The following is a 24,836-nucleotide window of genomic DNA, read 5'->3' as shown; positions in this document are numbered from 1 at the left end:
CGCCTTACTCTTTAGTCTATGGGACTAATGTAGTAATACCGGTCGAGGTCAGGGAGCCCAGTCTGAGATACTCCCACAAGAGCGGACCAAAGAACAATGAAAGCAAAAGGAAAAAACTCGACGAAGTCGAAGAACTAAGAGACATGGCCTACATAAGAATGATTGCCCAAAAACATCAAGAAGAATGCTACTACAACAAGAAGGCAAAGGCCAAGCCGTTCAAATTCAAGGACTACATGCTTAAAGTTAAAATACAAGCAAGCAAAGACCCACGGGAAGGTAAACTAGGGACAAATTGGGATGGCTCGTACAAAATCAAAGCAACAACGAATAAAAGGTCATTCCAAATAGAAACAATGGAAGGAAAGCTACTACCAAACAACTGGAATATTACCCACCTCAAGTACTTTAACTTCTAAGAGAAAAAACGTCCCCCAAGTCGTACTCTTTTTCCCCTCACTTGAGTTTTGTCCCAATTGGATTTTCTCAAGGAGGTTTTTAACGAGGCGACGAAGGGGACACTTCAAATCGAAGTACACAAAGACGGAGGCACAGGACAGTCAGTTCATTGCCCGACCTCTCAAGCCTTCTCTAGGTCAACCAATAAAGGGACTAGATAGACTGGGACTGGGACTAAAACACAAGAAAACACTCGAAAATTTGTAGATTTCTCCAAGTGTTTGAACAACAATGCATGAAATTTATTCCTATTTCTCCAAATGCATAACCAAGGAAACGATGCTTAAAGTTTACGATGTCGACAAACTCCGTACCTAGAAGCATATCTTTCTAAATATAAGTTATGTTCGACCTTGCTCGAACTAACACCTACCGGCCCTCAACCATAATTAAACGTAGGTTATGTTTGACCTTGCTCAAACACACCTACTAACCCTTGGCCATAATTAAATGTATGTTATGTTCGACCTTGCTCGAACTAACACCTACTGGCCCTCGGCCATAATTAAACAAAGGTTATGTTTGATCTTGCTCGAATTAACGCCTACTGGCCCTCGGCCATAATTAAACGTAAGTTATGTTTGACCTTGCTCGAACTAATGCCTACTGGCCCTCGACCATAATTAAACATAGGGTATGTTCAACCTTTCTCAAACTATCACCTACTGGCCCTCGGCCATAATTAAACGCAGGTTATGTTCAACCTTACTTGAACTACACCTACTGGCCCTCGACCATAATTAAACATAGGTTATGTTTGACCTTGTTCGAACTACCACCTACTAGCCCTCGGCCATAATTAAACGTAAGTTATGTTTGACCTAGTTCGAACTAACGCCTATTGGCCCTCGTCCATAGTTAAACATGTGTTATGTTCGATCTTGTTTGAACTAACGCTTGCTGATATTCGGCGATAATTAAACTTAGGATATGTTTGTCCTTATTCAAACTAAGTGATTACAGTAAAAAAAAATACAAGTACAAACCACAGGAAGAAAATCATATGCAAATAACAAAGTTGGCATTTCATACTTAGAACATCTTTATAAAAGCTCATGAAGACGCCACCAACTACATACAAAGATATACAAAAAAGACAAAAAAGAAAACTACTAGCCATCGCCTTCATCACCTACAGCATCCTCGCCGACATGTCCTTCAACTACGTCACCCTCTCGGCCTTCAACACCCTTGCTATCACCACCTTCGCCCTCAGGATATGCAGCATCATACCAGGCGTTTTACTCAAGCCGGTCTACATCTTCGTCCCCCTCACCCTCGCCGACCTCAGCGTAGCAGGATCATACCCGTAAAGGACTCGAGCTTCACAAGCCTTGACACAAGCATCTTTAAGGGCGACCTCAGAAACAGATCCCGCCGCATGCAAATCTCAGAACACATCCAACTGGGCCTCGGCATGAATCCACTCCTCATATAATTCTAGAGGAACATTATGAAATTCCAAAATATGAGAAGAGGATGGTCGCGCCAATAATTGGGCCTTCTCGGCCTCAAGGGCAGTAACTCGGTCGTAGAGGTCAGAATTCTCTTTCTCCAACTCTCCAATCCTCTTATCAAGTCGCTCCTCTTTTAACCTTGCCATTTCCAAGTCGTTCTCCCGCTCAGAACGGAGGGTCCAAATAACTACCTCAAGGGCCTCTCTTTTCCTCAAATCCCCCGACCGTGCTAACTCCGCCCTATCCAAATTGCTCTGCTTCTCAGTTATCTCGCCATGAAGAACCTCCATCTGTAGGAGACACTCATCCAATTGCCTGCGTAACTCGATCACTTGCGTCTTGAGGTTACCGTACTGAACCTCCATGGCCCTACTGACCTCGAGCTCTTCTTCTTTATTTCTCAACGTCCCCTCAAGGACACTGTGTTTCTCGATGACCTTCACCAGCTCATCATCCTTTTGCTTCAGCTCGTCCCGAAGAGTCCGCAAATTGCTGCCTTCACCAAAACGCCTACGGATTTCTCATTACTTTCCCTGATACTCAAAGTATTTGCGCTGAAGTTTTCTGAAGATAGCCTTACGCCTCTCCTCCCTTTGGATGCTTTTGATTTCCAAGATCACGGTCTGCAATCACAAAATGAAAGAGAGTCAAACACGAGAACGCCTATGCTGACGAGAACAAAGAACTAAAATAAAGACCAAAGAACTGAACAAAGCAGACAAGAAAAAGAAGCCTTGAAAAGTTTATCCTAAGAGTGAGGCCGGCTATGCTCCTCGATAAGGTGGCGTCGTCCAACTCTGCTAGGGTTTCACCCTCCACGTCGGAACAAAGGGGACCGAGGGCAGGGACCACGTTCTCTGTGTGTTTTAGCAGGTCACGATCCCTGGGAATCACGATGGTCCGCGTAGACCCCTCTAGTCTCACTTCGAGCTGAGTAAATCCCTCTTCCACCATCCTCAGCTCAGTGGCGTCAAGGTTTGAGCCCGTCTCATAGCTATCCTCGGCCACGCCTTTGTCTCTGCCATTAGCCAGCAAAGAAGCATCGCCAACCGGTCACGAAGTCGATGGCCTCTCTTGCCGCGAAGTATCAGAGACCCTTGCAAATGGCCCTTCGACTTCTGCCATCGCGTAAGGAAGGGATGCACCCTCTACAGCCTCAGCCGATATCGGGACCTCAGACGCCGGCCCACCGTCATCGTCAAGTACTATGGACGCCGTCTTGCGGGTGATAAAATCATCCATCACAGAGTCTACAGCCCGGGCAACCCCTTCACCAACATCCACTGACCTTCTCTTGCGGGGTACCAATTTCCCGTCGCTCGACGACGATTCCTCCTCTTCATCCACAATACGGAATAAAGGTGAAGCTAAAAGCTCCGCTAACGAGATATTTGCAGACAGAGAAGAAACCGACGTAGAGGCAGTGATAGATGGGGCCGAAGACCGAGCAGACCTAGCCGTGATCAAGGAGGGAACAAATATGGAGAAGCGAGTGGGCCTAGCCGCGGTCGTAGGGGGATAGACTCAGAAGAAGAGGCAGCTTTCCTCTTACGGAATGCAGGAGGGGGAGCTTTTGGCCTACTCAAAGATCCTCAGGCTAGAAAAGAAAGAATTGAAAAAGGTTATCACTATTAGCAAAATCAAAGTATGAGAAATAGGCGACTAAGAGACCAAAACAAAATAGAGAAAAATAGACGAGCTCACTGGTCAAGGAAAGGGCAGGCCCAAACTTCTTAAAAAAAGTCGGCCACTGGCGAATCCCTACGATGTGAGTGAGAACTCGGCCAACTTAATCAGAAATATCCCCGACCAAAGGAGGGGGCATAGTCTTGGATGCATAAGAAGGGAACAAAAGTTCAAAACCCACGACTAGAACGAGCAAATCAAATGTTTCAACGAAGAAGGGTTAGACGCTTACGAGTATAATTCTACATCTCAGGGAAGCCATCTATGTTGGTCACCACGTTCTCAGTTCTGATGAAGAAATAATTATGCCAGAACTGTCGGCTCGTCTTATCATCCATCTTCACCACCAGGTACTTGCCCCCTTGATGACGAAGGTTTAACATTGTCCCCCTATAGAAACTAGGGGCGAAGAGATGCATCAAATGCCGAAGGGTGATCTCGACCCCGGCCAATTCCACAAACTTAGTGAACATCCTAATGAGCTCTTATATATATGGCGTGAGCTAAGCCGGACAAAAAACATAGAAACAGCAGAACTCCTCCTCCAAAGGGAGAAGGGGAATAGTGTAGCCAACATGTAAGGGGTAGGCATAGAACGTACAATACCCGGGATGATGAACTTGTACCACGTCCTGCCCTGCAGGGATCAACTCGATGTGAGCGGGAACATCATATTTTGCCCTAAGCTCTAATAAATCGGCCTCTTTCATCGCCGACTCAAAGATCTCAGGCTCAACCTTAGGAGCCTTTGTAAAGCCAGACCTAATTTTATCACCACGAGGAATTATCTCCTCCACCGTGGGAAAGTTCTCATCTTCCACGGCCACAGAGACACCCTCCGTGTGAGGAGGCAAAACCATCGCCAGGGGAACCAGGTCATTTCCCTCACTAGGACCGGAAGATACTTTAACCATAGTTCTGAAGAATCAGAGGGTATTCGAATAACAGAAAGTTAAATGCAAAAAGTATCTATAGAGCAAGGAAGGAGGATACGCAACAATGGAATATGAAGAAAGAGGTACAAGGTTTCGATATGGGGAATATGTAAAACACTAATATGTGCCCTCACATCCATATTTATAAGAATTCGGGCATCAACACCAAGAAATTATGCCATCATTACCTAGCATAGATATCGAAGCGGAATATCCAATCAATAGACGCACGCGAAATGAGGCAAAGCATCGGAAAAATGCACCATAATGACGCACGATGCCATGACGTCACTTTGATCAAGGAACGACACAAGCCTAAAAGTTACGGCTCGTGAAATGCCATGTCGCCATCTCGTCCCACCTTCTCGACCATGGCAAACAGAATCCGCTCATCAAGGTCGTTTGAGGCTGGCCTCAATAAGCGGAGGGACTAACTGTATAGGTCGAAATCAGCCCTAAAAATAGTTAGGGCAATATAGCACTAAGGAATGGGTCAGTCAAGGTCGGCCAGGAAATAGCGAGTTTTGTGGTCGAGATGTCAACAACGGGCGAGATTGAACACCATTTGTAGAGTTGTAACGGCTAATTTTTAAAATGGGATATTAAAGAGAATATTATGGTGAATATTCTCTGCACTTGTACTATTATGGTGTGTTAGGGGTATGTCTCATATATATATATATATATATAGAAAAAGAGACCGTGATGTAGGGCATGTGACATTCATTTTGATAAGATTAGACTTTTGAGAAAAGATTCTCTCTCTTTTATAAAGATACAAACACTACCTTTTCATCAGGATTTTTGTTCATATTATTCCACAATTTTTCATCAGATCCGAGAATAATTTGAACATTCGAGGATTTATCTGTCATTCATCATTGTCAGGAAAGACAATCATCTAGTTCATTCTTTATTGGGTGAGCCACTTCTCCTATTTACTTAAATATCATTTAATGTTATTTATTGTTAGTTCTCCCCCATTATTGCTCACACTTTTCGGAACAATCAATGTATGTTACAGTCATCACATTTCCAGATCTGTCTAATGTTACTCACGTTTTCTGAACTCACATCTAGAGATATTATAATCAACTCCGCAAATATCGATCGAAACTTGAACCCTTGTATAGGTATGCAATTTCAGAAAGCACAACAATTGAAATAGGTAGTCCGTATTGGTATCAGATCTATTCCCATGTTCCGATCTTTCCATTTTTTTGACCCATTTCTTGGGTAAAGTCTCCCAACTATATTTGAAAATGAATTGGTTATCCATAAAGAGAAAGAAAGTTTTCTTCTAGTTCCGCTTCTTGCTCTTCCAATTCAGAAAGACTTGTCGGAAATCGCCGGTTGGGTTGGTCCGACCAAGAAAGGCATGGGACTTTTGGGCATTGCTTGGGCAAAGTCATACTTTTTGGTCGAACACTATTGGTAATTGGATTCACGGCTACTCCAAGTATCTCTACCTTACTGATGTTTTGCAAGCTGAGTTATTAGCTCTACTATATGAACTGCACATCACTGTCCTAAAAAAGTTTCAACCGCTTAAGGTGGAAACTGATTTGCAGGTTGCTTGGCCTCCTCTCTACTGGAAACTTTAAATACTCACATCCTCAAGATGTAGTGCATTTTGTAAATCCTCCCATGTTTACTTTACTGTGTTTTAATCTAGACCTATTAGGGATCGTAACTTTTAGTTCAGTACCTTCTACTGTAATAGTTTAGTTTCTGTTAATTAATAACAGGTTTTCCTTGGCAGAAATAAAATAAAATAAATTTTAATGAATAAATTAGAGTATCTGTTAAGTACCAAAATTATATTTAAAAAATTATTCATGTGGTGTAACTATAAAAAAATAAAATTTATTTAAAGTTTGGTCAAAATTATAATAAAGTTAAGCATATATACAATATATTAGAGAGAGGTCACAATAGGGGGGGAAGTCCTAATTAGTAGAAACTTTTTTCCTTTTACAATCACTTTCACAATGTAATACTAATTAATCAATATATTAAAATAATTCATTTAACAACAACAATAGTATAATCCCACTATCGGGGTCTGGGGAGGGTAGGTCTATGCAGACTTTACCCCTATCCTGGGGTAAAGAGGCTATTTCTGATAGACTCTCGGCTCCCTCCCTCCAAGAACTCCCCACCTTGCTCTTAAGGTGACTCAAACTCACAACCTCTTGGTTGGAAGTGAAGGGTGATTACCACTAGAGCAACAAACTCTTGTCAAAATAATTCATTTAAGAGAATTGAAATTTATCAATGATCACAAAGTACACAAGACAAGAATTTGGAAGCAAAGGATTTGAATTTTGTTGAAGCTCTCTCATCATAATCACCTGGTAATTCTGTTGGTACACAAATGGTAGAGTCATCAGCACCACTTAGTTTAACTTTCTCACATTCATCCAAGAATTTATTAAATGCCTTGTCAACATACTCAGCTGCCTCAGCAACAGTCATGTCTTCCACAAGCTTGTGGGGATAAGAGTCCTTTAAATGGTCTCCACATAAAACTGCAGCCATTTGTACCATTTCTGTTTGATAGTCAGTTAGCTTTGCATGTTCTTTGGCTTCTGCTTCTCGCAATCTCACTGGTTCTGGCAAAGTTTCTACAGTAATTAATAGGCAGTAATATTAAGTTGATGAATGCAATAACCTCGTTGTTTAATGGCTCTTATATAGGTAGATACATTCACTGATCAGAGTTATGTGAAACAACATAACAACTACTCAATTTCAAGCAAGTTGGAGTCTGAAAAACATATAGGAAAAAGAACGTTATATATATAATCATAGAACTCTAAATGTAAAATGGTGTTTATGTTATGTGTTAGATATTCATAATTTCAGGTTCATTGTAACAAGGACAGATTATATTCATCAGTAGAATTAAAAATAAATAAGTGAAAGATTATTACCGGGGCAATCTGTTCTTGGAGTTGTTCTATTTATGACTTTCTCAAAGGTTCCAGCCCATGCATCACGCTTAGTGAGAAACTCACTCAAGTTGAAAATCTTCTTAACAGTTGCAGGAATTGAAGAATGCTCAAATTCAGAAGTAGCGTATGGTCCTGATGGCTTGTGTAACACTTGACATATATATTGTCATGGGCGGCTTTCCAACCATGCCCCATGACCCCTTGGACGCGCCACGTGGCGTCCTGGCCAGCCTCCCAACGCCCGTCGCCACGGTCGGCCCCGCGGTCTCGGCAGCTCCAAGTGACAAGCGCGCATGTGCCTCTGTCGCCCCACCGATAGCCATCGCCAGCGCCCAGCCACAGGCAGATGCCAACAGCGTCGCACGCGCAGACCCTGATGCTAAAGACAAAGTTGCTGCCAACGGACTTGTTGCTGCTTTGTAGAAGACTAAGTCCTTTTCCTTGTAAATATAGAGTAGTTTTGCAGTATTTTCTTTAAGTGTGATTTTCCAGCTTTCATAGGTCTAGTCATGTAACTTTGATTTATTTTTTTTAAGCATTATTAAGGGGGACCAAGCAATCAAAACTTTCAAGCAGGCAAACAATTCTCTGTACTAGTATCTCTCTCCCCGACACCGTCTTGTTTTTCTGTAATAACTTTCATTCAATGCAATCAAGCTTTCTTTCATTCTCAATTCTCTTTTCTGCTCTCTTTCAATTGCTCATGACATTGGTTTTCCCGTACGGCACTGACAATCTAGTCTAGCGTACAGAGGGGACCTCAGTTGGCGGACAATAACCGTACTGACATCGGTTGCTTAGCCTTACGTTGCCCTTCCAAGGAACTTTAGGAAGGCACCGCGTAATAGTTGGTATCAGAGCCTAGGCTCGACATCGGACGAGGGATTACATTGCAATTACCACCATTTCTAACCATGGTGAATTATGGGGATCGCATCGCGACCCTTGAGGGAACGGTTGACGCATTACGGCCCATCGTGGAAATGGTGCCCGATCTAAAGACCAGCCTAGTGCAAAGGTTAGACGACCTGGACCGCAGACTCATCCAGGCCGAAGTTGACATAGAAAATATCAGTCGCGACTCTGAAGGAGACCGGCAAACGGCAGCCACAAAGGCAACTGAAATTTTTGGTAAATTTGAGGTCCTCCAGCAAGAGCGTGCCGAGGATTTAGCCAACATGGAACAAGAGGCAGACAGGGTGACTGCCATGCAACAAACTATAGACAACTTGACAGGCCATCTCAACGTTGTCAATGCTGCTTTACAAGGCCTACTTTGAGGAGGCGGAAACCAATTTGGGGGTGGTGTGAACCTCGCCCCTATGGCACAAAAGCTGAAAATTCCTGAGCCAAAGTCATACAGTGGAGCTCGGAATGCCAAAGAAGTGGAAAATTTTATTTTCGACATTGAGCAATACTTCGATGCCGTGGGAGGCCTAGAAGAAGCTAAGAAGGTAGCAACTGCTGCCATGTATCTTCAGGGTGATGCCAAACTCTGGTGGCGGGTGAAGTACAAAGCCATCAAGGCTGGTGAAGATGCCCTCGAGACATGGGCGGAACTGAAGGCAGCCATACGCCTACAGTTCTTCCCCAAAAATGTTGAGTACAATGCCAGGAGAAAGTTGTGGGAGCTCCGCCAGACCAAATCAGTGCGAGATTATGTGTGGGAATTCTCCGCGCTCATGCTGAACATCCGTGATATGGGGGACAAAGACAAACTCTTCACCTTCCTGGAAGGGTTGAAACCTTATGCCCAGATGGAGTTGCAGAGACAAAGGGTAGACACGTTGCCTAAGGCAATCCAAGCAGCAGAGTGCCTTGGGGATTACCAAGTGGAAGCCCAGAAGGATAGGCCTCAACAACCTGTCCGAGGAGGATACAAAGGGGGCTAACCAAACACTGGTGGCCCTAGCAGAAGTGGAGGAGACCGGAGTGCACCCAAATCCAAGGCTCCCTCTTCCGGCAATACTAGTGATGCATCTAACAACAATGATCGGGGGAGGAAGCCCCCCTCAGGATGTCGTCATTGCGGCGGACTATATTGGAATAATAAATGCCCACATGCACAGATGAACGCCTATCAAGCTTTTAAGGATGGGACGGATGACGATGTCGATGATGCAGACCAGACCGAGCTAGTAGGTGCATTCAATGCAATTGTTGGCTCCATTTCTGAGCCCTTAGCGGGAACCAGTGCCAGTATCCGCAAGAAGAAGGACCCCTGTCCAATTGACAGGAAAGGAAATAAGAAGGCGAATTTGAGGACTCCTCCTCATCAAGAGAGGACCTTAATGTTCGTTGACATGAAGGTAAATGGCAAGCCCATTCGGGCAATAATAGACACGGGTGCCACCCACAACTACTTAGCCTCGACTCAGGTGGAGCGTCTTGACTAGTTGTAGGAAAGGGCAAAGGCCATGTGAAGGCTATCAACTCACCACCTCAACCAGTGGGTGGAATAGCCAAAGAAGTACCAGTGAAGCTTGGCTCTTATGAAGGAAAGTTCAACCTGCGCGTAGTGATCATAGATGACTTTGAGTTAATAGTGGGGTTGGAATTCCTAAGACAGACCAATACCATGCCCGCATTGTATGCAGACATGCTACTGATGATGGGAGCAAATGGGGCCAAGCCCTGCATTATTCCGTGCATTCCCATGAAGATGGCAGCCGAGAACATCTCAGCCTTGCAGTTGAAGAAGGGGGTAAGAAGACATGAACCTACGTTCCTAGCTACCCTCTGCATGGAAGATATAGAACGCTCCTCGGGTCCCATTCCTGCACCCGTGAAGGAGTTGCTTTTGGAATTTGACGACATCATCCCACAAGACATACCAAAGCGCCTTCCGCCTAGGCGAACTATGTACTATGAGATTGAGTTGGTGCCGGGTGCGAAGCCACCTACCCGAGCGCCGTACAAAATGTCACAACCCGAACTCTTCGAGCTTCGGAGATAATTGACGGAAATGCTAGACACAGTGATGATCGTGCCCTCCAAGTCCCCATACGGGTCCCCTGTGCTATTCCAAAAGAAACATGATGGTAGTTTACGACTCTATGTGGATTACCGGGCTCTAAACAAAATCACCGTGAAAAACAAGTATCCTATTCCGCTAATGGCAGACTTGTTTGATAGACTGGGTGGTGCGACGGTATTCACCAAAATAGACCTGAGGATAGGTTATTAGCAAGTTCGGATTGCAGATGGTGATGAGCACAAGACGACCTATGTGACAAGATATGGGTCGTACGACTTCCTGGTTATGCCTTTTGGCTTGACTAACGCGCCAGCCACATTTTGCACCTTGATGAACCAAGTCTTCCGAGAATACATTGATGAATTCGTTGTGGTTTATTTGGATGACATTATGGTATATAGCCAGACACTGGAAGAACACCTGGAGCATTTGCGGAAGGTCCTAGCCCGATTGTGGGAGCACGAATTATATGCGAAGCTATCCAAGTGCTCCTTTGCTCAGAAACAAATTGACTTCCTCGGACATGTCATCGAGGAAGGGAGGATCAAGATGGACCAGCAGAAGATTCAAGCCATTACAAAATGGCCGCCTCCTAAGGATATACATGCCTTGAGGTCGTTCCTTGGTCAATGCAACTTCTATCGGTGTTTCGTGAAAAGTTACTCCCTCATTGCAGTGCCGCTGACAGAACTTCTCAAGAAGGCCACCCCGTGGAATTGGGGCCCCAACTGGGCAGAGGCCTTCGACGCATTGAAGATGGCTATGTCTAGTAGCCCAGTCTTGGCCCTCCCTGACTTGGCCAAGCCATTCGATGTGCAAACGGATGCCTCAGACTATGCACTTAGTGGAGTATTGCTACAAGAAGGGCATCTCGTAGCGTACGAGAGCCGAAAACTAAAGGATGCAGAGCGACGCTATGCCGCCCATGAGAAAGAATTATTGGCTGTCGTTCATTGCTTACGCCTTTGGAGGCATTATCTACTGGGAGCCCCATTCGTGGTCAAGACAGACAACACAACCGTTAGCTATTTCATGACCCAGCCAAAGTTGAATGGTCGACAAGCTAAGTGGATGGAACTCCTAGCAGAATTTCACTTCAACCTAGAGCCGAAGTGGAAAGATCAATCATGTTGCTGATGTACGCAGTCGGAGAGCTGATCTAGCATCGATCTGTGTACTCGTCGCCCTAAAGGGAAGCGAAGTAACTACCACCATAAAAGACCAGATACATGATCTACTCATCAAGGATCCTGCTGCACAGTATTTGGTTGATTTGGTAGGACAGGGCAAGACTCGCCAGTTCTACACCGAAGTTGGTTTCCTGAAGGTGAAAGAGAACCGACTTTATGTTCCTAAAGGAGGATATCTGCGACGGGTGCTTCTTGCAGAATGCCACGATACTTTGTGGGTCGGTCACCCCGGCGAGGAACGCACCATGGCATTACTTCGTCGTGCATATTATTGGCCTCAAATGGTCGATGACGTCGCTCAGTATGTGAAGACTTGTCTAGTATGCCAGAAAGATAAGTCAGACCGCTTGATGCAGGCAGGGCTCTTAGAACCACTAGTTGTCCCAAAAAGACCTTGGGAAAGCATTTCCCTGGACTTCATCACCGGATTGCCCAAGGTCGGAGATCTCACAACTATCTTGGTTGTGGTGGATCGATTTTCCAAGTATGCTACCTTTATAGCAGCCCCACAATATATATCAGCAGAAGATACAGCTCGACTATTCTTCTCTGATCTCGTCAAATATTGGGGCTTACCTAAAGACATTGTTAGTAATCGCGACTCACGCTTCACTAGCAATTTTTGGACCCAACTCTTTAAGTGCCTCGGGTCAAAATTGAGTCATAGTTCAAGTTTTCATCTGCAATCTGATGGCCAGACGGAGCTATTCAATGGCATGCTAGAGGAATATCTCCGGCACTTTGTGACCGGATAGCAGAAGAATTGGGTGAAGCTTTTGGATGCTGCTCAACTGTGTTTCAATTCACAAAAGAGCTCAAGTACCAACAAAAGCGCTTTTGAAATTATTACCGGACAGCAACCGCTACTCCCACACACAGTGAACGCACCAAAAATGTCAAAATCTCCTCGGGCTGCTAGCTTCTCAAAAGAATGGAAGCAAAATTTGGAGATAGTGCGGAGCTATCTTGTCAAAGCCCAAAAGCGGATGAAGAGCCATGCTGATCAGAATTGCCGCTTTGTTGAATATCAGGTGGGAGATAAAGTGATGGTCAAAATCCCAAAGCGGTACTTGTTTGCAGGTGTCCATGACCCTCGCCTATTGCAAAAATATATTGGACCCTTGTCCATTGAAAGGCGCATTGGGAAAGTTGCATACCGGGTGGATACCCCAGCTTGGTGGAAAATCCATCATGTTTTCCATGTCAGTCTCCTGAAACCTTTTCGGGAAGATATGGAGGACCCTTCACGAAGCTAACTCACAATACCAAGTATTCGAGGCCCCAATTCAACCGGAAAAAGGCGTGCTGAAGCTATTCTTGATGATCGAGTGATTCACGCCTCAAGAAGAGATCACCAGGAGTTCTTGGTGAAATGGCAGGGTTGTGATGCAGAGGATAATACTTGGGAGAGGGGAACAAACCTCAAAGCTTAGCCTGATTGATGATTATCTTGCAAGGAAGGCGCCGCGTAACAATATATATACACGCATAGTTAATCACATGACACGAAATCACAAATTTGGACATATATATGAATTGAAGACAGTACTATTAAACTAATATAATTATATATTGAAGAACTTAGTACCCGTTCCACGTTCGATCCACGGTGAAATCAAGATGGCCGGAACCCTAACACCTAGGCGATTAAACTGAAATTTATAAGGTTCAAGACCATTTATTCCATCAGGGCTAGGAACGCCGGTGACCGGAGTCGGAACATGGTCAAAGAAACCACCATGTTCGTCATATATTATAATGAACAATATTTCATTCCATTGAGGGCTTGATCTCAATGCCTCGTAGACTTGTTTCACAAATTTTTGGCCTTCAAATACATCATGAGAAGGGTGATCATCATTTCTAGGCAAGATTGTTAAGTCAAAGTATCTTTGCTCAATTACAACATAATTTCGTAACTTTCCCTCTTTGCAGTGGTTCTTGAAATGAAGATCGAACTGATGGAAGTTCTTTATGTATTTCAGTTTCCTAAGATTCCTGCAAAAATCAAAATGAAAATTAAAGAAATGCCTAAAGGGTTTATGAGATCAAATTTACTATGACATGCTAGTGGATCTGCGTTTTCCTCTAAAGAGGGTAATTAATTCTCAAAATGAATGTTATAAATGAATTAAAGTAAAACTATCAACTCAAGACTTAATAATTGAGGTAAGAGTTTTGATATAACTTTATCCTTCAACAAAAATTATACTTGAGAACTAAAATAACATGTGGTCTTTATTGTTTGACCCGGTCAACGGCGATAAAACCTTTGAAGGCTGTGACATGTCAACCTAATTACAAAGGGTCGAGATCAGGTATGGAGGATAAATCGTTGTTTTAATGACCCGACCGGTCGTTTTGAGTATTACAGCCCCGTTCCCCTATTTACTGCTCTATTTATGCTTTACCGTTGTTATGTGACTTGACGGGGTAATTGGTTCGGGTCCGGAGAGGTTTTGGAACGAATTGGAGCACTTAGTTCCAAGGTATAAAACTTAAGTTGAAATAGTTTATCGGAGGTTGACTTATGTATAAACGACCCCGGAATAGAATTTTGATGATTCCAATAGCTCCGTATGGTAATTTTGGACTTAGAAGCGAGTCCAAAAAATTATTTGGAAGTCCGCAGTTAAATTAGGCTTGAAATGGCTAAAATATAAATTTAAACTTGGAAGTTTGACCGAGGAGTTGACTTTCTGATATCGGGGTCAAAATCCAATTCTGGAAATTGGAATAGGTCTATTATGTCATTTATGACTTGTGTACAAAATTTGAGGTCAATCGGACTTGAATTGATAGGTTTCGGCATTGAATGTAGAAGTTTAAATTTTTTAGTTTCATTAAACTTGAATTGGGGTATGATTCGTATTTTTAGCGTTGTATGATGTTTTGGGACTTGTTGGTATGTTTGGTTGAGGTCCCTAAAGTCTCGGGTGAGTTTCGAATAGTTAACGGATCAAATTCAGACTTAGAAGAAATCTGAAAATTTCTGCCTTCTCGTGCAATCGCACTTGCAGAATTTGGCTCGCAGGTGCGAGCTCGCAAAAGCGAGATGGGCATCGCAGATGCGTGAGGTCCGCGGAAGCGACTTCAATGTCGCAGAAGCGGAGGCAAGGGGAGCTGGGCAAGACCGCAGAAACATAAGCGAGTCCGCAGAAGCGAAGCAGGCACAGAAGCAACAACATGACAGCAAAAGTGGGACCGCAGATGCGGTTAGTTTTCCACAGAAGCGGAACCCCTGGACAGACTACAAAACAGAGGGGTTCTGACATTTTTGTCATTTTGGACATTTCCAACACGGTTTTGGGCGATTTTTCAGAGAGAATTCACGAGAAAACTTGAGGTAAGTCACATGTGATCATTGTTAGTCAATAATATTGGATTATCATTGAGTATTTTGACTAGAGTTTTGTGGAATATGTACTCTTATAAATATGAAGATAGATGAGAAAGGGCATTAGACCTTTTGTAAAGAATATCTTCAATATTCTTCTGTACAATATTCTCACTTTATTGAATAGAAACAAAGCTTGACTTTACACTTCCTTTCTTTTACCCATCTCTCCCCGATCCAACAAGAATCGAAATATATAATTGTATGTTATCATACATCATTGTCAGAAAGCATATCTGAAGATTCCATCCTTATCGAGTGATCTTTGACTCGTTTACTATTAGAAGCCATTTACTATCATTTATTGCTCAACTTTACGCTCATAAGTAGGGGTGTACAAAGAAAATCGATAAACCGCACTAAACCGATAATCCGAGTCAAATCGAAAAAACAAACGATTGTAGTTTGGTTTGATTTGAAAAATAAAATCCGACCATAATTGGTTTGGTTTGGTTTTAACTAAAAAATGTCAAACTGAAACAAAACCAACCCGATTGTATATTTATACAATTTTTAAAAATATTTTATACATATAAATATTTATTGTAATGTAATTTATAAATATTGCTTAAACTTTTTCACATTTTTATCTTTTAACGTATTATTTTAAGTTTGGACTTAACATTCTTGAATGGTAAATAAATTTTATAGCCCATAAATGTGGTAAATCAAACAAAGTTCAAATCAATACTAATGCTAACAAAAAAAATTTAATTCAACACTAGGAGTGACAATAGTGTTGGATATCTATTTTTTAGTTTTACATAATTGGTTTATAATAAAAATGTATAACTTAGTTTATCTTTTTCTGTAGTGCTTAGTTATATAATTAATAGTACTTATTAGCTATACTTATTTTAGCATTACCTATATAGTATTTTTAGATTATGTTAATTTTATTATGACTTATTAATTTGTAATATTTGCTTTATGCAATTTTATTATCTTTGTTATTGAATATTTTAGTATAATGCTATGACTTATCTCATATTATTGTGTTATTTTCTTAGAAAATACATTATATAGTTATATCTTACTAGGACTAAAGAAATATTTAGAGCACAACAAATTTTGTGCTATGAAGACTTTACCAGGAAATAACTCGAAAACCCGAAAAAAATCGAAAAATTCAAGAAAAAACGAGATTGAAAATCCGACTTTGTTGGTTTGGTTTGATTTATAGATCTAAAAAAGTGATACCCTTGGTTTGGTTTGGTAATTAAAAAATCCGAACCAACCCGACTCATGTACACAGTGGCGGAGCTACATTAAATCAAGGGGTGTCGACACCCCTTCGCCGGAATTTACACTATATTGCTAGATAAATTTTTTTATTTTATGTATATTTACAATACGTTGACTCCCCTTGACTTTTCGATGTATCTAATTATTTATATTTTGATACCCTTTGATGAAAATTCTGGCTCCGTCACTGCATGTACACCCCTACTCATAAGCCTTTATTGCTCTATTAATACCTCAAGATTGTCTTATTTAATATCTCATATTAAATATTCACCTTAAAAGCGCCAGATCTATTATTGAATATTGATATTGACTATAATTAACCCTATTTTTTTTATAAATCTAATTGTATAAAAATTAAGATCTAATTTTTGGGTCATATACCTTCCATTATAAGATCTACGCTAAAGTTCTGACGCTTGTTAACATATTCCTCGTCAAGCAACACAGGACTTCTCTTTCTTCTTGTTGTTGTTTTCTGGTAGTAAATATAGTGGACTCCAACTAACATTTTAGTATTATTTATTAGAAATATAATATGAAAAAGATCACAGTGCTTAACTTCTAATGAAATTTCAAGGTATCTTAGTTTAGTTAGAAAATAATAAAATAAACTTATTTTCTTTAGTTTCTAATGTAATTAGCCATCAAAAAAAAGTTCCAAATCATTATAGACGAAGAGAGTAGTTCAAAATCCCCAATAAATATGGAAAGAGAAAATACTTAACACATCTTATAAAAGGGTAAACAGTGCACTTAAGTTCTGCAATGCGTTCACAAAAAGAAACGGTTTATATATATTAAGTCAATTGTATGCAGCTTTGTCATGGGTTCAGTTTTATAATGTTATTATCCGACTTCATTTATTGAATTTGGTCTTCTACAGATTAAACTTGTGTTCTCCAAATCAAAACTTACTCTCTTCCTCAACTCTTATGGGAAGAAAAAGATTAATACACGAAAGGGCCAAAATGGGGTTTATTAAAAAGACACTCTAAAGATGCATATAAAAAAATAATCACATCTTATGGGACAAAAAAGAGTTAAACACGAAAGGGCCAAAATGATGTTAAAAAGACATTCTAACATAGGATGCGTATATACAACAAAATGATAACATTTTATGGGCGAAAAATGAGTTAAACACGAAACGGCCTAAATGATGGTAGCGTCATTGCATTTCCGAACTGTACATCTTGACCACTTATATGTAACCACTTAACCAAATAAGTATAAATAATTTATTCTATGAAAAAATAAAAAGAATATTTTTCTCAACTACCTGGGAAAGGTTTATATCAGTTTACAATTATGACACACAAATAGAATTATGAGTAGTGTCAAAAAATTCATTCAATAGAAATTAAATTCTCAGATTCTTCATTCTTCACTAGCTTTAATTTCATGAGTTGTACAACAGAGCATAACTACATAATCTACAGGCTTCCAGTAGTATTTGTTTTAGTCAGACTGAATACTGGAGTCAAGGCATTAACCCAAGAAGTATCCACCATTAATTAGTGCATTTATTCTTTTATTAATTAAAATGAAGAAATTATCCACTGTCAAAGGCAATAATATACTGGAAAGTGGCTTGAGATACTTGAACACGTCAATTGAAATTGACAGAACTATGGAGAAGAGAAATGAAACACAAAACCATGTAAAAATATGGATTTAACTTATATTTACTATAGCGTAAAGAAACTTTTTTGCAATTTAGTATTTGTTTTTAATTTTTAGGTTATTAATTTCACTTATTATAGACATTTATATATGATCAATTTTTAGTAACATAATAGTGTAAAATATTCTTATATATCATCAGTGTAGAGAAGGTTAGTAAAAGAATATTACCTGTAAAAGAGTGTTGCTGGAGGGTACTGATAATAAATCCCAAAAGTGTAACCAGCTTCATCCATTGATTCAAATATAGTTTTTTGAGGAGCCCCTAAAATCAACTTTGTTGTATCATTACTAGTAAGCCCATGAGAAGTTCCAGAGTGCACAAACAACCTATTAGGCTGTGTAGACGCCGGAACCGCCGCGAACCACCGGTCACACACAGCAAATTCCGTCACCAGCTCTTTGTAAACCGGCACCGCCTCTGGTTTGAACCCATTCATCACTGCCTCCGACATACCTTAAAATAGCAAATTCAACCTGTATCTGAGTTGTGACATATTTGTTGACTTAAATTTGAATTTAAAATGACCTACTAAACTATAAGGTCAGAATATTATAATATATCCAACGGATCAAATGCAACCCCAACCTAAACTAAAAATGGAGATTAAGAGTATGTAAATTTGGAAGAACTTAAGGGAGTGATTATTTAAAAATTAAATAAATAATAATATTTTTCCAAAAAGCAAAACAAAAAAGGGGACGGTTGGGTTCATGTGTTGACATTGAGGTTTGGGGTATATATGACACATTATTTTGTCATATCTTAACCCAACATATCTTGCATAATCCGTTTTAACTTGCATTATCCCCGTTCAAGTTTGACTCAATTCGCTCATTTGCTACCTCAATGATATATCGTACCCTTGAGATTTCTCTCTGCATTCTGAGCAAATCCTTTCATGGTGGGCTGAAGTTTCTTGCTAGCCAAGTTCTTACTCCATGGAACTCCAAATATTTGCTCATAAACATCTTGGATTGAGTGGCCGGGATCTGGATCTACGTAAAGTGATTGGTTGCCAAAAAAAAGAACGTCGGATTTTGCATTGGAGGTTGAGATAGGGTTGGATGATTTTCTTGTTGGACCATTTATATTAGGGTTTAGGGTATTCATCCAACCTAACATGTGATCAAATGAACGGTTTTCTTGGACTAACACTACTATAGTTGTGATGGGGGAAGAAGTTATTTCTGAAGAAGCCATTGAGGCAATTTCTTCCATTGTTTTTGCTAGTAATTCTGAAGGTTTTTTGCTGCTTGTTTTGAAGCTAATGCGATCGATTTCTTGGAGGGTCTCGCTATGGTTCTTGCCTTTTAAAAGAAAATGGAATATGGAGAAGATGGAAAACAGCTTCTATGTGTATGTTTGTTTCTTGTAGAGAATGACAATTAACCTGATCCAATCCTCAAATAACGTGCAATGATTAGCAATCTTTCTTTTTAAACTTTAGATGCAAAAAATGTACAGAAAAAGTAAGAAAGTAAATAGTCCATTGACCCAACAAAAAAAAAAAAAACTATTGAAAACAAACCTCATTCGAGAATAAACCCCAGAAAAGAACAAAAGAAGAGAGTAATGATGTCTTAAGATTTTTATCTAAAATCAAAAGTTAGACAAAAAGATAAAAACACTAGTATTTTATTACGTAGAACATTTGACTAATTAATACTTTTTTTCATTTTATTTTTTGATTGATATAATTCAAGGCTTGAGCTCGTATTTAACACCACAAAAAGTCCAATACTGGAAAGCCAGGAACTGAAGTTATTTAAAGGGGTCACTAATTTGTAGTGGTACACTAGATCGGCGTTGGCACGGGCCCAATAATTTAAACGCTTATATATAGGGGGATTTGCATCTATATCTAGTTTTTTTGTCACATTTTAACTTATACCTGCTTTGCAAAATAAATTGCAAGCGTACCCACTTTTTGGGTAACTTCAGACATACGGGCCTGAAGTAACAAAAATTTATGTCTGAAGTTTGAACTTCAGAATGTTTTGCCTGAAGTGTAGTCTTATCAAAACAAAACTTCAGATAGTTTTGCCTGAAGTTTGGCCTGACTTGCAAAGGCAATCACGCAAACTTCAGTTCATAGTGCAATGGCAAACTTCAATTCAATAAAACTACAGCATATTTTGGCTGAAGTTTTTGTTTTGTAATTGTTGAACTTCAGCATTCTAGGAGGTGAAGTTTTGTTAACTCCCTCTTATTAGATAATGCAGCAGCGAGTATAACTCTTTCAGGCAAGTTAAATATGTGAAATGTCGAAAATGTCCCGACAATAAGCAGGCATGTCGTCCAGGTGCCTGTTAACTCCCTCTTATTAGATAGTAGAAGATGCAATAAAAAATAATGAAAAAAAAAAAAATGTCAAATAGATGATACATATACCGAAGGGCTCCAACATAGCTCATAAATGTAGTTTTTCGATTTAGAGGCCGTGTAACAAGTTTGTTTTTGTTGGAGGCCTAAGAGATCATATTGGATATAGCTTTAGGTGTTCTTATTAATTCATTATTATTTGTAGCTGCTCTTTAGGTGTATTAATTCATTATCCGTCAATGGTAATAATTCAGTTAATTTTGATCCATTACTATATTTAATTAGAGGCGGAGTCACAATTTAAAATTTATGGGTTCAAAATTCTAAATATTTTAAGTTATTGAGTTCTAAATTAATAATATATGCATGTTCAATGAATTTCTTAAAACAATTACATAATTTGGACTAAAGCTACTGGGTTCGGCCGAACCCGTATGTTCTACTCTCTCTCCGCCCCTGCGTTTAATAATCATACGTACAAGGAATTGAATTTAGAATTTAGCACAAGATGATCCTTTAGGATAAAAGCATATGCTTTGCCGCGCGTATGGCATGTAACAAACTTATCTATTCCAATTGCAAGAAAAAAGGGATGGGTTTATTAGCTCCAATAAATGTTGTTTACGTAAGAGTTTCTAGCTAGTCATTTTTTAATTTCGATTCACACGTGATGCTTTCAAATTTCAATCATATGTTGATAAACGTATTACTAAATTTTTAAATGGATAATACTAGACCAGTTTGACGGTTACGTTTGAAGTGAATATACATATAACTTAATCATAATTAACTGATAAATATATGTATGTAAGATAATTATATTGTATTTATTAATTTAATGTAAACACCATGTGTCAGTGTTGATGTTCAAATTTTGGACTATCCTGTGCTTCGGTTGAACAAGCGTCAGAATATTTCTTATTTACATCGTTGGGTAGTCTTGTACATTATTCCGTTTAACCCAACAAAGAAAAAGTAAGAAATATAACTGATTATCCAAAACTTTCGATTATTGTTGTTCAGATTTTCACGCTTTCTGATTCCCTTGCGTTTTATAATTGTGAATTTCCTCTTGTTTCTATTTCGAATTCGATTTTAGAAAATCGAACAAATCAAAAATTATTTTTTAGTAATATAATATGGTATTTGAACTTTCTTTACTAGATTCACTTAACTAATTTGACACAAAGTGTTATAATTTCACCATTTGATACTCTTACCTGAAGGCTAGTAGGTAGTCGCGAGTTTATCCTTTTCTTACATGTAGTATTAATAGTATTCTCATACTTTCTTATACTTAAATTTATATTACTATCAGTTGTTTTGTTGCTTTAGTTTTCTTGTTATTGTTGGTATTGCTTCGTGTTACTATTTTTTTTCCGTGGATTATCCATTATTGTATTTTTCAAAATAGCATCTCTATCTTCACAAGTAAACCTACGTACATATTACCTTCCTCAAGTTAATTCCACATGTGCATGAGATTACATTGGGTTTGTTGTTGTTGTATGCTCTTACGTCCGGTGGTCGTAATTGTTTATTTGGGAATCTAAACCGAAAGAAAATGAATTAATGAATTCCCAATACCAAAGCTACACTCTTGTTTTTGTGGCAATTGATTTTTTGGAAGGTCTAAATCATACATTGAAATACCAAAGCTACACTCTTGTGTATAGGCATGTGAAAGAAGATTTGAACATCAAATTTGAAGTCATGAGGTAAATGGTGAAGTTTTCAAGATCATTATAAATCTAGTTGAAAACTCTTACATACATGACTAGAGGCGTTAAATAGGCAGTTAAGATTAATTTAGACGGATCAAAAGGGATTGGGTTAATAGACCGGCAATGACACACCAGTCTAATTGAGTTTTTTGCTTGAAACAAGATGATTCGTTTAAAATTAGGCTAAAAGTTGAATTATAACACAACCCTTCCAACTTAAGCTATTTTTTCCATTTCTTCATTTTCAAAAAAATTAGCCTCAAATTCTAAAAGTTTATAAAGTAGTTATTTTTTCTACAAACATGTTGTATATACTAGTGCATATATACATATAGTCGTGTTCAATAGTACATACTTCTTTGTCGTGCTAGTGAATTTTTATCGAGCAAAAAATTTGTACAAGTACCTAGTACTAGTGCGGGCGATTATTACTCTGTTATGTAAGGCTTCATTTTTTATTTTGATACCTAAGTTATGACTTAATATCAATTTTGGTCCTCAAATTATTTGATAAAACACGCTGACCTCCAATAATTAAATCAAGTTTGCGGCTTCGATCTAATCGCAAATAAAGGTAACGGGAGTTAGAAGTTACTACTTTTACCTTTTGAACTATTTAAAGGTCAAAATAGTATTTAGTAAATACTTATTCACATCGGGTGATCAAACTAATTCAATTTATCATGGTTAATTGGTTTAATAAAGTAAAAATATATATTTATTAATCATAGTTTAGTGATTAAAGTAAATATGTAAATATATTTTTTATTTCTATTGGTTTTAGTATATATACCGTAGTGGCGGACCCAAGTGGTAGCTAGCGGGTTCAACTGAACCCGCTTTATAAAAAAATAATATTGTATATATGTATAAATTAGGATTAAAACTGTATAAATTTTGCATAAATATTTTATTGAACCCAACTGACAACTATTATTTTACGACTAAATTTGTATACTTCTAAGATTGAACCCGCTTGCACAAAATCTTGGGTCCGCCACTGATATACCGGATGCTGATAAAATTTTACCATGCGCATTATAATACACCCTTTCTCAACGAATTCAAATTAATTCTCATCAATTAATTAATGACGTCAAATCGGTAATATTCCAACTTCACCAATATGATCTACTTCGATCAACTTGATAAGTTTGAAAGCATCACTTTTCATAGCAAGACTTAAGCTATCAGGCTTTTATGGACCAAACTCGAAAAAGGGAGGTGGGATGTTAGTAAATTAGCTTACCAAATGCACTTAACCCTCTAACTTGTTAAGGATTCTTGATTAAGTAATCTTAATCTTAAGTCTTTAGTGGTGATATCTATAAAGAAAATGCTACACTTAGCTAGCTACTAATATGATACTTTAAAAAATAAAAAACAAATGTCGGTGTTGGCCGGTTTCCATAGTGCATAAATAAACATTGGTAATGATGATGGCATGTTATAAATTTTGAGGAATTGTATATACTACTTCTTAAGCACCCTAAATCACTACTTTAAATAGTCCAACACCAAAAAACCATTTGTGGCTATTAACTTTATTTTTGGGGCGAAACTCCCTTTCCAACTCTTAAGTTCCCATCAAATATCCAAGTCCTCAATATGAGGTTTGTTAATTATACAGTTTAAATCTTAATAATCTCACAGAGGTACTAATTAAGTGTCCTGACTAGTATGATTGTACTAATTAATAATTAATAGTACCCCATTGGGACAGCTTGTATACGGTTACAAGATCCCCTTAATTCTTAGTGATCTAAATTTCAGATAAAGCAGAATCAATAAGGAAGAACATGTGTTTGGTGAAGAGGATTTCCTTTCATAGTTAGTGAGTATTCTTAGCTTAAAAGGCAAATCAACACTTGTTTTTACATGGAATTCTGTAGAGATATAAAATGTAGTTGATGCATTTTATACATTGTGGTATTTAATATGTACTCTTCTAGATATATTTATTAGTTGGCTAGTTAGGACAACTTTGTATATATTAGATACAATGTGTAGACTGTAGACATAAGAAAAGAAATACATATTACAATTTCCCTCTCTACGATCTTTTGTCTCTCACTTTATATTTCCTCTCTTCTTCTCACTAGACCTTGCCTCCATTTCCATGGCAGATCTAGGTTAGTTTTGACATGGTATCAGAGCGGGTCGAGTACGATCTGTAATCTAAAGTTTTTAGTTACTCTCAATATCTCCAAATCAAGTTCTCTCTTCTTCGATTTTCATCCTAACCCTAATTTTTGAAAAATGACGAATTCAACTACGATGACGAGTGATTCTCCCCAAATTAGAGTCGGAACTTCACATGCAAGCGCTCTCGATTGCAACGACCCGTTGTTTGTTCATCCCTCAAACACGTCGGGGATTGCGTTGGTTCCTCCATTTTTTGGTCGAAACAGAAAATTACTCGGAATAGAGTCGCTCTATGAAAATGTCACTTTTGGTGAAGAACAAAATAGGTTTCATTGACAGAACCTGTACTAGGGAGAAGTATGGAGCAGATTCGTTCAGGTTGCACTAGTGGGATTGATGTAATTCCATTGTACAATCGTGGATCATGAGTTCAGTGGCACAGGAGCTTAGGAAAGGAATTGTTTACTCCTCGAATCCACAAAAGGTTTGGGAAACGTTTAGAGAAAGGCTTGACAAAGTAAACGCGACTAAGGTGTATCATATGAACAGAGAGATTAGCAGTTTGACTCAAGGAATATCGAGTGTATCAATCTATTACTCAAAGTTAAATGATCTCTAGGCTGAGTTTGAGTCAATTATACCATTTTCTAGG

The 24,836-nt window shown here is 39.0% G+C and overlaps 1 protein-coding gene across 1 annotated transcript; it reads right to left on the bottom strand.

The window, feature by feature from the left end:
• Positions 1-6,808: 6,808 nt before the first annotated feature.
• LOC104095130 (non-specific phospholipase C4-like) lies at positions 6,809-19,379 on the bottom strand. Its single transcript, XM_070176730.1, has 5 exons — positions 18,854-19,379; positions 18,161-18,446; positions 13,250-13,659; positions 7,474-7,644; positions 6,809-7,164 (listed from the first exon to the last, which is right to left on the bottom strand). Exons 1-5 carry the CDS (start codon positions 19,209-19,211, stop codon positions 6,812-6,814), a joined length of 1,578 nt encoding a protein of 525 aa, XP_070032831.1. The 5' UTR covers positions 19,212-19,379; the 3' UTR covers positions 6,809-6,811.
• Between the last annotated feature and the right edge of the window lie 5,457 nt (positions 19,380-24,836).

This window comes from Nicotiana tomentosiformis, chromosome 1, assembly GCF_000390325.3.
Source record: "Nicotiana tomentosiformis chromosome 1, ASM39032v3, whole genome shotgun sequence".
Lineage (NCBI taxonomy): Eukaryota > Viridiplantae > Streptophyta > Magnoliopsida > Solanales > Solanaceae > Nicotiana > Nicotiana tomentosiformis.
The sequence above is the reverse complement of the archived record's forward strand: the minus strand, read 5'-3'. Positions and strand labels throughout refer to the sequence as shown.